The sequence below is a fragment of the Etheostoma spectabile genome, chromosome 21 (genome assembly GCF_008692095.1).
Source record: "Etheostoma spectabile isolate EspeVRDwgs_2016 chromosome 21, UIUC_Espe_1.0, whole genome shotgun sequence".
In the NCBI taxonomy this organism is placed as follows: domain Eukaryota; kingdom Metazoa; phylum Chordata; class Actinopteri; order Perciformes; family Percidae; genus Etheostoma; species Etheostoma spectabile.
Window position 1 is genome coordinate 10,255,974 of NC_045753.1, and position 14,845 is coordinate 10,270,818.

The following is a 14,845-nucleotide window of genomic DNA, read 5'->3' on the forward strand; positions in this document are numbered from 1 at the left end:
TCGTAGGAGCCTGCGTAGGACTGGGTCTTTGTCTCTCGGCCTGTCTTCCTTTCTCTCCTTGGTGGGAGCCGTTGTCACAACAGTCTTCCTTTTGTGGGATGACTTCACACCTTCCCGAAGGTGGAGTCTGTAATCCCCCCCCCCCCAACTCCCCCCTTGTTTGTTTTCCAGACACGTTGTCACCTGTCGGCTGTGTGCCTCTGAAGCTTCGTTGCGCGACCCAGAAACAGAACGGATGATGCCTGAGCGCTGCTTCGACCGAGAGCTCTCATAGGAAAAGAATGCAGAGACGTGACTGTTAAAAACAATACGAGTTATACAATCGCAGTCAAGTCAGTTCTTCAGTCCAAACGCTGTGATGTCCTCTACCAAAGTCCACACTGTGTCCAAGTAAAGGCAAATCCATTCTCCTGCCCGGACCTGTTACAGCGATCAATAGAGGCACTCACAAGTCTAATCTTAGTTTATCTTACATGTAACATTTGCATCATCACCTTGTTCTGTTTCTGTGGATCTTATCCGTGGCACAATGTGTCTTTTGAGTGTGTGGTGGGATTTAAAACTCATGTTATCTTTATCCTGATAATCTAAAGCATCAGTCACAGTTGTTGACATGGGGCTGCAGAGGTCTACGGGCATGCACACGGCCCTGTGCTCTGCACCTTAAAGGAGAATTCTCCTTTTAAGTTGAACAAAATGCTCAGAACTGCGATGTCCTCTGAATTTCTTCATGTTTACATCAAAATTGTCACGGAGTGTCTCGATGGGACGAGACTCTCGGCCAAGGCCCAAAATGGGCTTCAGAGTGGATTTATTTTATTTATTTATTAGGTTATTTGTCAGGGACAATAACCTAGAACACCACACACAATTTGTAATAGTTTGATATTATTTTTGTTGAAGTTATGTGTTTATTTGTTTCTTTTTTAAGCAATAAAGACAGTAAGACTTTTGTATACTTATGTACTTTTGCAGAAATGAAGGAAATGGGATTCCAATCCCCCCCTCCCCCACCATTTCTCAAACCTGATAGGTACTGTACATCAACAGTAAATACAGAAACCCAAGACAGACGGACTTATAACTAGGATTGTGTATTGTAAACGATCTCAGGTCTGCAGCCAGGCTGTGTTTGGGAAGTTGTTGTGTTGTTGAACATTTAAGGGATGTTAGCAGTGTCGTAGTAGTGCAGGTTAACCACAGCTAGCAGCAGGAACAAAAGCCTCAGTCTGTAATGCAACAGCTTTGTAGCACGGTGGAGCTTCTTTGATTGTAAAACGGTAATAAGTGCAGACAACACTGTTGTAAGAGTGGAGCTGTCGTATCAAATATCACTTTCTCTTTGGGATTGCTCCGGTGCTGCGGGACATTACGCCGGATCACACGTATTTAAAGTTCCTTCCACTTTCTTTGTGTTGGAATTCAAACCTCTCGTGGGTTTCTGAGGACTATGGTTACCTGTCTCAGTCTCTGCAGGTAAATCAAGACAGCTAGCTAGACTATCTGTCCAACTGAGGACTAGGTTACCTGGTCTCAGGTCTCTGCAGGGTAAATCCAGACAGCTAGTTAGACTATCTGTCCAATCTGAGGACTATGGTTACCGGTCCTAGGTCTTGCAGGGTAAATCCAGACAGCTAGTAGACTATCTGTCCAATCTAGGACTATGGTTACTGGTCCTCAGGTCTCTGCAGGGTAAACCAGACAGCTAGCTGACTACTGTCCAATCTGAGGACTATGGTTACCTGGTCCTCCGGTCTCTGCAGGGTAAATCCAGACTTATCGCTAGACTATCTGTCCAATTGAGGTTCTCTCGCATGATTGTGCGCGGCTCTTGTTTAGCCCCGCCCATGACAATTGTGTGGTTCAAAGAAATGCCAATAAACCATAACACGTTTCCTCCCATCCGGAGCTATGTGGAGCAGCCAGACCTCCTTCCTCCTGCTTTGGAGGAGGGTCCGGCAAAGTGGAGACTATGTCAAGATTGTCCAAATCTTATTTATTTATTTATTTAAGTTATTTATTTCTTCTGTTCTTTTTTCTCTCTTAACTTTCCAGATATGTGGTGGCCCTGTACAACCAGCATGTCTGCCCTGTGCACAAAATGGTACAGCACTCTCTGTCTCACACACCACACACACACACACACACACACACACACACACACACACACCACACACACAAACACACACAACACACCCACACACACACACACACAGCTTTACTGTGTTTTTCAAGAATTCGTCTTAGTCAAAAAACAGTGAACCAAAGCCAAGACTCAAAATGTGCCTGAAGACTAGAGCCTGACCGATAAAGGATTTTTTTTTAGGCCAATACCGATATTTTAATTTATAATACAAATATTGGTGATTTAAAAATCAGCCGATATATATTTAGAGAAAAGAAAATCCAGAATCAGCGGCCCCTCTAGCTACCTGTCGTTAGTGGGGACCTCAGAAGGGTGAATGTGTTAAGCAGTTTTTAAAGTAGGTTGGTTTTGGTGTCTTAAGTTAGCATCTGCAGAACAGCTCAGTTCCCTTGAAGGGGCTGAGACACAGCAGCTCAGTGTGGACGAGGCCCAAAACAGCCAAGGGGGGGGGAAAAGGCTTTTTCCAAAGAAAGTGTGCAGTGGTTTTAATTCACTTTTTAAAGTGCCCAGAACTCAGGCACTGATTGGGAGTAATTACTTGCAGATCGCACACTGTGCAAATGTGGAAGGAAAAAGTTTCTCAGCTGGCAGCTCTGGTTCAGACACACTTTGGTGCCAGGAATCTTTTCCTCAGCTCGGTTCAACGAGGCCCCGCCCCCCCACTCCTGTCAGCTGTCCATTCAAACATAGGGCGAGGTGAGAGATGAAAGATGGGGGAGTGGACATTAAGAAAATAAAGTGCTGCAGGGCGCGAATGGTTGTGTGTGTGGTGTGTGTGTGTGTGTGTGTGTGTGTGTGTGTGTGTGTGTGTGTGTGTGTGTGTGTGTGTGTGTGTGTGTGTGTGTGTGTGTGTGTGTGTGTGTGTGTGTGTGTGTGTGTGTGTGTGTGTGTGTGTGTGTGTGTGTGTGTGTGTGTGTGTGTGGTTTAGGTAAACTGACATTTCAGAGTGCAAACAGATCCCGACCTCGTGTCGGGGCTGAGAGACTTCATTTAACCCTCCTGTTGACTTCGACTCAAATTTGACCCATTTTCAAAAAATGTCTATATCAGAAATTTGGGTTTCTTTTAACCAAATTGCCAAAAAGTAACATGGATGGTTCCATGTAGAACTCTCCAAGTAAAATGAAGCATCAATACACTACTTTCATTGAATTGTTGGTGTTTTTATACAATTTTATAGCGTGTTTCTGCTTTTTTAAACTCAAAAATTAGGTTTAGTGTCCATTAAATTCCAACAATAAATGTAAAACTCGTTGCATGAGTTGGTAGTAGCGGTGAATAAAACGTCTAACGTACAAGTGACAAATCTCAAAAAAAGAATCACAAACTTAGAAACAAATGTTGAAAAGGCAACACAATGTCCAAATGACAGCAAACGAGACTAATCATTAATTTAAGAAGTCTTATAACAACGCTGCTCTCAGGTTTTAGTTCTGCAGACATGTATTCCTGTGGGAGGATGAAGAGGAAAAGGCTTCTGTAATCAAAACATCACAAGCAGCTCAGCCTTTTAACTGTTATATACAAACTGACCCTTCACCTCAAAATATTTTGGGTTAATTTTCTACAATTGAGTCATAATTCTCTGAATATACCGTATGATTCTCAAACATTAACAGAGCTTGATTATGCTCCATTGAGCTGGGGACAGGACACTCAAAAGACCTGAACTTTTGACTTTTTCAACTTTTAAGATGAGTTTCAGAGATTCCAGATTGGCCCAAAATGAGTTTTTGGACAATTTTTTGGGGATTTACAACTGATGTCAGTTAAACCTTAAAGGGGCAACACGTAACTTTCAGTTTGTGTTGATTCTAGCGGCCGCTTCGGACAAAAGTGGTTGTGTTTTTACCACGGCTGCTGTCGTAAAGGTCTTTTCTTTGTGGTGCTGTATTACCATAGGCGTCCATTTTGGTGGGGACGGTAATTTCGTCATGAGTCATATTAGCCCGTCAGCACACTGAACTACACAGAACTAGCCTTCTTTTCACTGTTAGTCTCCTTTGTTGTCATTTATGATCATCAAATTTAAAAAAAAATGTCAGTTTCAGAAATATTGTAAAAGTCACATAAAGTCACTTTAAATGTTTGACTTTTACATCTCTGTGTCTGTCGGTATCTGCAGACTCACTGTGTGTGTGTGTGTGTGTGTGTGTGTTAACAGGCTTTATAATGACTCGTGTGAGGCACTGCTTCCACTCCAGAGGGGTCCAGTTCTGTGCTGCACCCTGGACAACATCCCCCTCATCAGGTCAGTGATCAGCCCTCTGCAGCCATTCTGCAAAGTGAAGCTCCTCTTGTATAAAACAGCAGTCGTCTGGTTCCTGTAAGTGATCAGCAGGGAACCGAACCATGGCACCTCGTTGACATTGAGTCGTGTGGTTTCTTGAAGCCCCAGTGGTAAACCATTGATGAAACTGACCAAGGAAAAAACAAAACATTAATATCAACAACGTATTATCAACAGTGAAAACATATTGTACGCGTCGTGTGACCACGGGTATCGAATGAGGTGAAAAAGCAGCTCGCCTCTCTGTGGTCTGTGGTTTCCCTCCGTAGTTTTAATTTTTTAAATTCATTTTAACAATAAATAGTTGCTTCATTTAAAAAAAATGAAAAAAACAATTAATATGGATCGCAGCTCAGCTTCTCACTAGTGAGTAAAAACACAGAGTGCATCTTTATAATGGACTAGTACGATTCATGGACACAGTGTGGCATATAGATCATTCAGGAGGTTGCAACAGTACATTTATTAGATTATAAATATGTTCATAAATATTATGCAACCTGTGGTCACTTCTCAAGCGTAGTGTCAATCAGTCTCTCGTTGCCAGACCTTCCTCCACAGCGCTGCGGAGGAGGGTCTGGGTACTCCACACAGCAGGGGGATTCTAGGATCAGATCTTTATAGGGGGCTTAGCCCTTGATGACAATGTGACACAGTGCCTTGCAAAAGTGTTACTCCCCCCCCCCTCGCTAAATTAGTCATTTAATTATCTGATAATCTCAGAGCTTGCTACTGAACAATGTCAGCTAACGTTTTTTTGACACTATGATTGAACTAAACACTTTAAAAGTCACAGTAATAACGACCAATTGAATTAAAGTTTCTAACATTCAGCAATTTTTGTTGCTTATGTTTCAGTCAACATTAATGTGCGTCCCCCCAGTCTGCCTATGGCCCCCCAGTGGCTAGAAGTGATAGAAGGTGATAGGTGTAAACCGAGCCCTGGCTCAGATGGGCCGATCTGGAATCTTACCCCTTATAAGGTCATAAGATACAGTATTAGGGGACCACCAATGTCTATATAAAAGAGACTTCACATACAGTATTAGGGACCACTAAGGTCTTATATATAAAAGAGACTTCAATACAGTATAGGGAACCACTAAGGTCTAATAAAAGAGACTTCAGATACAGTATTAGGGACCACTAAGGTCTATATAAAAGAGATTCAGATACAGTATTAGGGGACCACTAAGGTATCTATAAAAAGAGAACTTCAGATACAGTATTAGGGACCACTAAGGTCTACATAAAAAGACTTCAGATACAGAGTAGGGACCACTAAGGTCTATAAAAGAGACTTCAGATACAGTATTAGGGGACCACTAAGGTCTATATAAAAAGAGACTTAGATTACAGTATTAGGGACCACAAGGTCTATAGATAAAGAGACTTCAGATACGTATTGGGACCACTAAGGTCTATATATAAAGAGAATCAGATATGTCTTAGGGTGACCACTAAGGTATATATAAAAGAGACTTCAGATACAGTATTAGGGGACCACTAAGGTCTATACAAAAGTATCCAAAGAGCACCACGTCATGGGACCTTTTAAAAGAAATGTTACCAGATGCTAATTGAGTGTGTCTCTAATGGAGCTGTGATTGGAGGCCTTGCTGTGATATCGAGCAGCTGCAGACTTTGGTGTGAGATGAGCCCACACTAGTCCGACTGAGGCTCTCTGTCAGAGGAGGGGAGGCCGACCTCTTCACCTCGACAGGAGGAAGAGCTTTTGTTGTGTGCAGTGGATCCTTCATTACTCTTTGAAATGTTGCCACACTGAGTCGCACACTGTAAACTAGAAAAGCGTTTTTTGTTGTTGTTTTTTTTCTCCCCCCGTGCACACCAAAACACCCGGAACGATGGACAAGGGGTTCACGTGGCTGTGGATGCGTGGCTTAAATACTTGTCTGGGGCTTTTGGTCTATAGATAAAGATCACAGTGTCATTCTTTCCTCGACCTCCCAGCAGTCATTTTCCATATGTAGACGTCTTTTCTCTGTTAAACCACATTCAAAGAAAACACCGACATGTTTTTAATGCCACAGAGTAAGTAAGAACATAAATACGGTCGCGCTGCTTTTTTTACGACCTCTTCTAAGAAACGGAGGTCACAGAACCGAATCTGAACTCGGTTGAACTCGCCCTTTAACCCACTGAGCCTGCAGACCAGCACACGCTGACCAACCCCCCCCCCTCCTCTCTGTTTCCTTTGCAGTAAATGTGGAACTCTGCCACCTGAAAGCTGCTTTTTCAGCCTCATCTGCAGCACTGGATCCTTCATGGGTACGTATCAACACAACTGTGTGTGCAGAGAACGTAGCTCTCTTACTTTTGTTATTCTTTTTCCCGCCCTCACACACATTTACCCAACATGCAGCTCTCGGTTGAACGAGGCTCTGTGCACTTCAAACTTCCGGCTTGTTTTCTCAGCTGTAACGGCTCCAGCCAAGTCTCTGTTCCCCACAATCCACTGCCAGGTCCCGCCTCACCCCCTCTACCCCCTCTACCCCCTCTCTCAAGGAAAATCTTACTCTATATGCCAATAAAGCATTTTTATGACCTACGCGCATTTACCCTCTAACCACAAGGGCAACTACAGCTCTGCTGGATGCCAAAACTAGTTTAAAACATCTATTCTGGGTGGTGGACTTTGCGTGTGCAGGCTCATGCATGTAGATGTTCTCCTTCTGAGAATTAACACTCCAGGAGTTTACCATATAAAAAAGTTTTCACTTGGAGGCTGATAGTGTCCACGCCCGACATCGCACAGAGCAATTATTTCCCATGGAGAGAGCGGCTTATCTCGGGAACTGCCCTGATTTTTCTGTCTAGTTTTGCAGTCGAAGTTCGATGCTTGAACAGAACTAGTTTGTTAGGCGTGATTTATGCTTCTGCGTTGAATCTAGGCCGTGGCTACGAGACACCGACCCTATGGCGTAGCCTCTTGAAAAATGTACCTACATGTTTTGGGCTAAGCACGTCGCTCGGCCGTGGCTTTGTAGCGTTGTATTTCTCCTCTGACTCAATTCCTGGTTCTCCCTCTCCATTAACGACATGAAATCAAGGAGAGGGTTAATTTCTCCTGCTACAGATTTCCCACCGTGGTCAGAAAGAACAGGGAAGAGCCTTTTTTTTCTCTCACTATGACTCTAGAGTTACAACTCGCTCCAAAGCTAATTGGCAACACACACACACATACACACACAGCCACACACACACCTACAATTTGTCTCCGATTTTGCAGGAACAAATCATTTTATGTCTCTTGAATTTTCGAAGAAAAGGGTTGCTGTTGAAGTGATTATTAGACAATGCAGTTTTATGTGTGTTTGTTTTAACAGCGCTGTCCTGTCTTTTTGATGTGGTGTTTCAGCGGAAACTGGGTTTGGTGGCTGAATAAAGTGTGAAGTGCTGGTGATCACGTAGGCTTACCTCTGCACACACTGCTGCCTGTAAACCGCCATCAATACAACACAAAGGCAGCGAGATGCTGCACAATACTACACACCGCAAACTGAGGACAGATGTTACGCTTGGACTTAACAGACGTTCTTTGTTGTCAACATTTTTCATTGAGTTTGTGCGGACAACAGGAGAGAGAGAGAGAGAGTGTGTTCAGGCGTGTTTTTAAAAGTCGGTTATGATCTCAAGTAGCTTCTTCCAAAGAAGGTTCTTCCTCCTTCATTTTGTAACGGGGGCTCGCTTCTCTTCTTTTGCATACAGTTAATTATAACAATGTAATAACACTTTTACTGCAGCTGATGGTTGTGTCTGCGCTGTGTTGTGTGATGGTTGAAGACTAAAGGTTAGGGTTAGGATTGTTGTTTTTGTAGTTCTATTGTACATGATTCTGCGAGATCTCCTGGGTCCTCGTGACTTCAGCTGTCAGTCATGGCCGCAGCCGTTCCGCAACAAAACAGCACGCGGTGGGTGTTTACGGATGGTGGAGCACGGAGCCGACACGCCAACATGCCGTTCTTCAACCGGTGGAAATCAGCTGAAACGGCTGACAGCTTGAACCCCTCGAAAGAAGCACAGACCACTCCGATGTCGTTGATCATTTATTTCCTAACAAGCCTTCGGGATCTGAGGGATACAAGCCCGGTCTCAGTGACAACTATTCAATATAAAAGTAATAATCAAAGGAAACTTGCAAGGATCCAATACTAATCCAAGTTATTCTGTGTGTGTGTGTGTTAGTGTGTGTTAGTGTGTGGTTGTGTTAGAGTGTGGGCCTGGCGTTGACACGCATGAGGCGATACTAACTAACTAAAAAGGAGGACGGGGCACCGCGGTCCAGCCGAGCTGGTACCATGTAATGAAAACAAAATCCTTATTGGCTTTGCATAATCAAGATTAGGTATTTACATGTTTTAAATGATCTAATGTTAGTTTAAAAGCATGTCATATTATTGTCATAATATTGTCAGTTCATACAGATGGCACCTCATTAGGGAAGGCTTGACTCTTTCAGCCATGTTAGCAGCAGGAATACAGTAAAGTCAAAACGGCGACTTCGCTCAATTGGTCCGCCACTTTGTTCCAAGTTGAAATATCTTAACAACTATTGGATGAATTGGCTTAAAATTTGATACAAAATCTGTTCAATTTTTTTATTTTCTCAAATACTTCATGCAGCTCTAACTGAAATCTGTTCTCACAAATCAAGCCCTCTCTCTGGAAACTCCCCAACATCAAAAGCTTTTCCCCTGCTCTCATAAACAATACTGGGTTTGTTTGCAAGGCAGGTTATGAAAGTCGAAGGTGTGTGTGTGTGTGTGTGTGTGTGTGTGTGTGTGTGTGTGTGTGTGTGTGTGTGTGGTGTGGGTGTGTGTGTGTGTTTGTGTGTGTGTGTGTGGTGTGTGTGGTGTTGTGTGTGTGTGTGTGTGTGTGTGTGTGTGGTGTGGGTGGTGCATGAGAGGGTCACAATGCCAGTGAAGCACACAGATTATCGCCGGCCGCCGCTGGTTCGCCGCCGACTCATGACATAAGCACCCCGCGGTCGCTGTGCGTCCTCTGCAGTCGTGATGGCACCAGATGGAGCTGTGTGAGCATCAGGTGGACGTGGGGGACAAAGCTTTGATGGAGAAGTTTACCAAACACACATCAGGGATCTGTTCACACTGAGATCTGCTGCAGCTTCAGACGCAACCCTGAACTCGCTGCTCCTTTCAATTCAGTTCAAGTAACTTTATTTATCCCCTGGGGGCAATTTAAAAGCACAGGAAGTAGTTCTGACGTGTAAATAAATACAATAATGTACAGGGCTGGAATGTAACTAAGTACACTCAAATACTGTATTTCAAGCACCCATTTTATGCTCATTTTTAGGTTCATAATTGTATTTTGAGGTTGTACCAGAACAGGTTTACATGGTTTCATTTTCAACAAACACCACATTGTTTTATCCTGTTTTCAGCCTGTGTGTTAGGGTCTCTGTTTTAGCTCCAGAGTGAGACATCTCACTTCTATACTATCTTTGTTGGGATAAGCACATAGCTAAGATCATCTAGATAACTCTTTCTCCATCTTTGGTCAGTCCAAGGCTAGATCAGCTGGGAGACTTCTTTTAGACCAGGGCCACTTGTGTAATACCTGCAGAACAGGGACAGGAAGTAGTTCCTTTGGAGATTATGGTCAAATAGTGTGTGTTGTAGCAGTGTTTTCCATTGAGAATGAGCTAGCATGCTACTGTTAGCCACCTTGACATTTTCCTGATGATAATTACATACTTTTACTCAAGGAACATTTTCAATGTGGTATTAGTACTTGTACTTAAGGAAAGGATCTGAATTCTTTAACCACCAATACTATACACACATTGCTATATACCATAATAAATACTAATTAAAGTGAAAAGTGCAATAACACAAGAACAGCAGCAACACATGTTCAGATTTATAATACAACATGATTGTTAGACACACATCAGTGTGTGTGTGAATTAAGAAGAGAGAGAGACTAAGGGGGGAGAGAAAAGGAGACTCTTTATCACCTGTTCATTTTCATTTGATTTATCCAATTGTCTGTTTTCGGTCCTTTTAGCGCTGCGCCATCTTCTATTTTTCCTTTTTATGTGTGTGCGCTTTTGTTTCTTCTGTCAAAGCACTTTGTAAACAATTTTTTTAAATGTGCTATGCTTTTTTTTTTTTTAGCATTATTACATTTTTAGCATTACAAAACTATTTAATTTATTCTTCTGTAACAAGCAAAAAAAGAAAAAAGTACGTCCGAAACCTACATACGAATTGCATACCATATCCGATAAAATATATAGTATTGCATACAGTATGAAATCTGGACACTACACTGGCACAAATATCCCAAAATGCAACGCGGTAGTAACGACCGACGAACAGACAGAAACCAAGGAAGCTCTGAAACGTCAAAAACGCTCTAATTTATATTTCTACATATTTAAACGACTGTTCTAGTTATTCATCGCTTTCGCTATCAGGAAGTGAGGTTGAAAATGACAGCTCAGTGCGTCCGAAAAGATACACACTCAAAAATATGGTGAATGATGAGTATCTAGTGCAGAGTTTGAGATCTCAAACGCTAACGCTACACATTTGATTTAAAGTGATTACCGAGCTGTATGTCTTATTTCTGTCTCTGTCCACCTGTCCTTGTCTCTCGTAGTGATGCTGATCGGCCTGCTGCGCTACGCCCACGTCATAGAGAAGCACCACAACTGTGTCCTGAACACGGCGGGCCTCTCCACCTCCTGGATCTGCGCTGCCGGTCTCATCATGGTCGGAAACTTCCAGGTAACTATTGCATTATATTTTTTATATATATATATATATATATATATATATATATATATAAAATCCCCCTTTCACCCCTTGTGGGGTGGTATGTGTCATCCTCCAGCTCCTCCTCTACCAGAGGCCTGGGAGTTTGAGGGTTCAGTATCTTAGCACTCTTCTGGACAGAGACCTTTGATGTTTTACCTGGAATCTGCTGGAGCCACTCTCCCAGTTTGGGGGGGTCACAGCCCCCCCAGTGCCCCCCCCAGTGCCCCCCCCAGTGCCCCCCCCAGTGCTCCGATTACCACTGGCACCACTGTTGCTCTTACTTTCCACATCTTTTCTAGCTACTCTTTCAGCCCTTGGTATTTCTCAGCTGGACATGACTAACCGAAAACATGATCTGATGATATATAATATAATATATATAATATATATATATATCTTTATATCATATATATATATATATTAGAGCCTGACCGATAAAGGATTGTTAAGGCCAATACAAATATTTGGTTATTTAAAAATCCGATAGTCCGATATATTGGCTGATATATATATATATATATATATATATATTACATATTTTTTTAAATGGAGAAATACGTATCAAAACAAACCGATTTCCCTAACATTAGTTATTTCTAGTAATTGGAGTTCTCACTAAAATAATATAAGAATGTGTTTTATTGTCACAACAGAACATCAAAATATATTAAAGTTCTGATAAAGTGAAAGTTAAAGTCCTCTGGTGGACAGACCGTGCAAATCTCCTCCTCCTGCAACAAGTGCAGCACTTTCTAAAATGTAATGTAAGTTACATAATAGAGAGAGAGAAAGAGAGAGAGACCGACCACCTGTTGTGAATCTCCTGTTTGTAATGGAGGTGGATGTTTGATCTTTTCCACCGAGTAGACCAGGTCTCGACTAATAACCAGCGAGGCGTTTTGTAAATGTAGCAGCGTAACACGACGCCGTTATACTCTAACTAGACATTAAAACGTATTAAAATACCAATATAATGTACTTTTTCTTCTGTGCCTACTAGAAATATGCATGAGGTTAGCACCCTGCTTCATTCTGACTCTACACTGTTACGACTTGCTGGTTAGATAAGACTTCCCATGATTTGTGGGTCAGCGCCATGGCAACTAAAAGCAGAGTGTCTCTGTGGCCTCCGTGTATCATAAACAGCGTGGAGGTGACACCCTGCTCCTCGTTAACTAACACGCAGCTACGCTCAGACAGAAGATCTCTGCTGCAGGTCAGAGGAAATCACTTCTACTGACATCAACAACACAGAGGTAAACAGACAGAGATGGTAAAAGTACTCAAGTACAAGTACAGATACTTGTGTTTAAAAAAATACTCTGGTTAAAGTAGAAGTACTGATTTACCTTCTTCACTCAAGTAAAAGTAACAAAGTACAGGCTTGGAAATGTACTAAGTCACCACAAAAATAAAAAGTAAAGTAAAAATATGTGAAAAATCTACTTGAGTACAGTAACAAAGTATTTGTAATTTGTTAATTCCCATCTCTGTAAACAGATGATGTCATCCCCGCTGCAACCTCCCCTCCGTCTGCGTTACAGATGTTTCATCACGACTTCATTTGACGGGAAGACAGAATAACCGTTGTTGTTGTTGTTGTTTCTGCCTCCACAGACATAAATGCATTTCAAACATTTTGTCACAGATTATAGGTTAAAAATAGTTTTTAAAAGTAGGTGAGACCAGTAGTGTTGGTCAATGGCTCTTTGTCCATCTGAACTTCAAAATTCCCAAATTACATAAAATTTTTTAGCCCCTTAAAATAAAGAGGGGGGCGATAACACAAAATAGATATATACACTTAATACGTTTTCCTGCAGATATACACACAAATATTCAAGCACACATCCCCCGGAGACCCAAAGAGTGAACAAATTAAAGAGAAAAAATTGACATAAAAAATTACAAAAATAAAATAAATAGCAATACAAATACTACTAATAATAGAAAAAATTATAAAATAAATAATAAAATAAAATGAAGGAGAAAAAAAAATAGATAAATGTGTAAAAAACACACAGGGGCTTGTTTTAGAAACCACTCGATAATCTACCTAGTACAAAAGTGTGTACATACACACACACCCACACACACACACACACACACACACACACACACACACATACACACGTACACGTACCTTTTTTTTGAGATTATTTTTTTGGGCTTTGTGGGCTTTAATTTGAAAGGACAGACAAAGACAGGAAAGGGGCGAGAGAGAGGGGGGGAGACATGCACCCTAGGGCCACGGGTTGGACTAGAACCCAGTTCACTGTCGATCCCTTAACCCCACCAATGTTCAAACAGTTTAAACAAAGCAATTTTGAATAAAAAATAGAAATAAAAGTATTTATTGCGTGACTTATTTGAACTGTGCACACAAAAGCTGCAAAGAAGCCCTGCTGTGCTCCAAGACGCGGGTCAGAATCTGAGACCGGTCAGACCACCAGACCGGGTGAGGATGGGGTGGGTAGGGGTGATAGAAGGCCGTTAGGTGAACAGTACACGTGTAAGTGTTGCTTCTGTTGGGTTAGATAGATAGATAGATAGATAGATAGATAGATAGATAGATGTTTATTGATCCCAAGAAAAATGGGAAATTTAAGTGTTACAGCAGCAAAATCAGTCACAAAGCACAGAATATAAATATAAATGAAATACTAGGAAAAAAAGTACACATACATACATACATACAATATACATTTAAATAATATAGAATAATGTAAAAAGAACAATATTTGAATATGTACAGGATGGGAAACAAAAATGTGCAACTGCTATAATATGCTAAAGTTAAAATGTATGCTAGGTGTAAGTAAACCAATTGTGCAGGTTGCATTTGTGCTAAACGCCCCACCCCCCCCCCCCCCCCCCCCACGGTCTCTCAGGACTTTGAACACCTTCCAAGCAAATCTCCTTTGATGTTTTGTTTGTTCTGTCTGGACATCGTCTCTCAGGCCTCTCTGCGGTAGCATGATCTTAAAAACAAGGCGTGTTTGTGTTCCTGTTCCCGGCACAATCGAGAAGTCCGATCCAAGGAGGCGGTCTCGTGATTACGTCCCCCACTGGTTTAAATAAAAAAAGAGATTAGTGTGAGGGTCCCCTTTTGTGCTGATGAGATAATTACAGACAGATTTTACACGTGTGCGTACATGTGTGGAGCGTACTGTACATACAGGAACCGTACAGACGGAGAGTTTTCATCGCCTCAGGTGCTCAGCATGTGCTAAGTGTTGGTTTATGTTTTTGCGAGGAATGTTCAGCATGCATTCATGTGTTTAGGCATGTGCACTGGTGGAAAGAAACCCAGTACAGTTGTGTTTAATGCTCCAAATCCTTAGAATTACTTTTATTTCCATAACATCAATGCAGTGGGAACGCTGTACATTCAATTACAAATCAAAACATGACCAAAACTGATCAGGTTTGTGTTCTACCTTTACAGAAAGTGAAGGAAAAGGAATATCAGGCTGTTCAAAATACATTCATTACAAACATTTAGTGTATGAACTGAAAAATGTCTCAAGGGTTTGAATTACTTTCAATCACTGCATTAATATTTAGTTGCATAACCGTTATTTCTGAGATCTGCTTCACATC

The 14,845-nt window shown here is 41.8% G+C and overlaps 1 protein-coding gene and 1 long non-coding RNA gene across 6 annotated transcripts in view; one reads left to right on the forward strand and one right to left on the reverse strand.

Annotated features, from left to right (window-relative positions):
- The window catches only part of LOC116671202 (transmembrane protein 150A), a 29,670-nt gene that overhangs the window by 7,545 nt on the left and 7,280 nt on the right, over positions 1-14,845 (forward strand). For 4 of the 5 annotated variants that reach the window (XM_032502245.1, XM_032502246.1, XM_032502243.1 and 1 more), the window contains 3 exons: positions 4,311-4,397; positions 6,658-6,725; positions 11,085-11,212. In XM_032502245.1, the coding sequence (XP_032358136.1) occupies positions 4,311-4,397; positions 6,658-6,725; positions 11,085-11,212 (283 nt within the window). Of the gene's footprint in view, positions 1-2,055; positions 2,099-4,305; positions 4,398-6,657; positions 6,726-11,084; positions 11,213-14,845 lie in introns of all 5 variants that reach the window. The other variant, XM_032502247.1, reaches the window with a different exon arrangement.
- LOC116671204 (uncharacterized) overlaps positions 10,892-14,845 on the reverse strand; it is a 7,325-nt gene continuing 3,371 nt past the window's right edge. The window contains exon 3 of the long non-coding RNA XR_004327218.1: positions 10,892-10,946. This is a non-coding gene — a long non-coding RNA (uncharacterized LOC116671204). The remainder of the gene's footprint in view (positions 10,947-14,845) is intronic.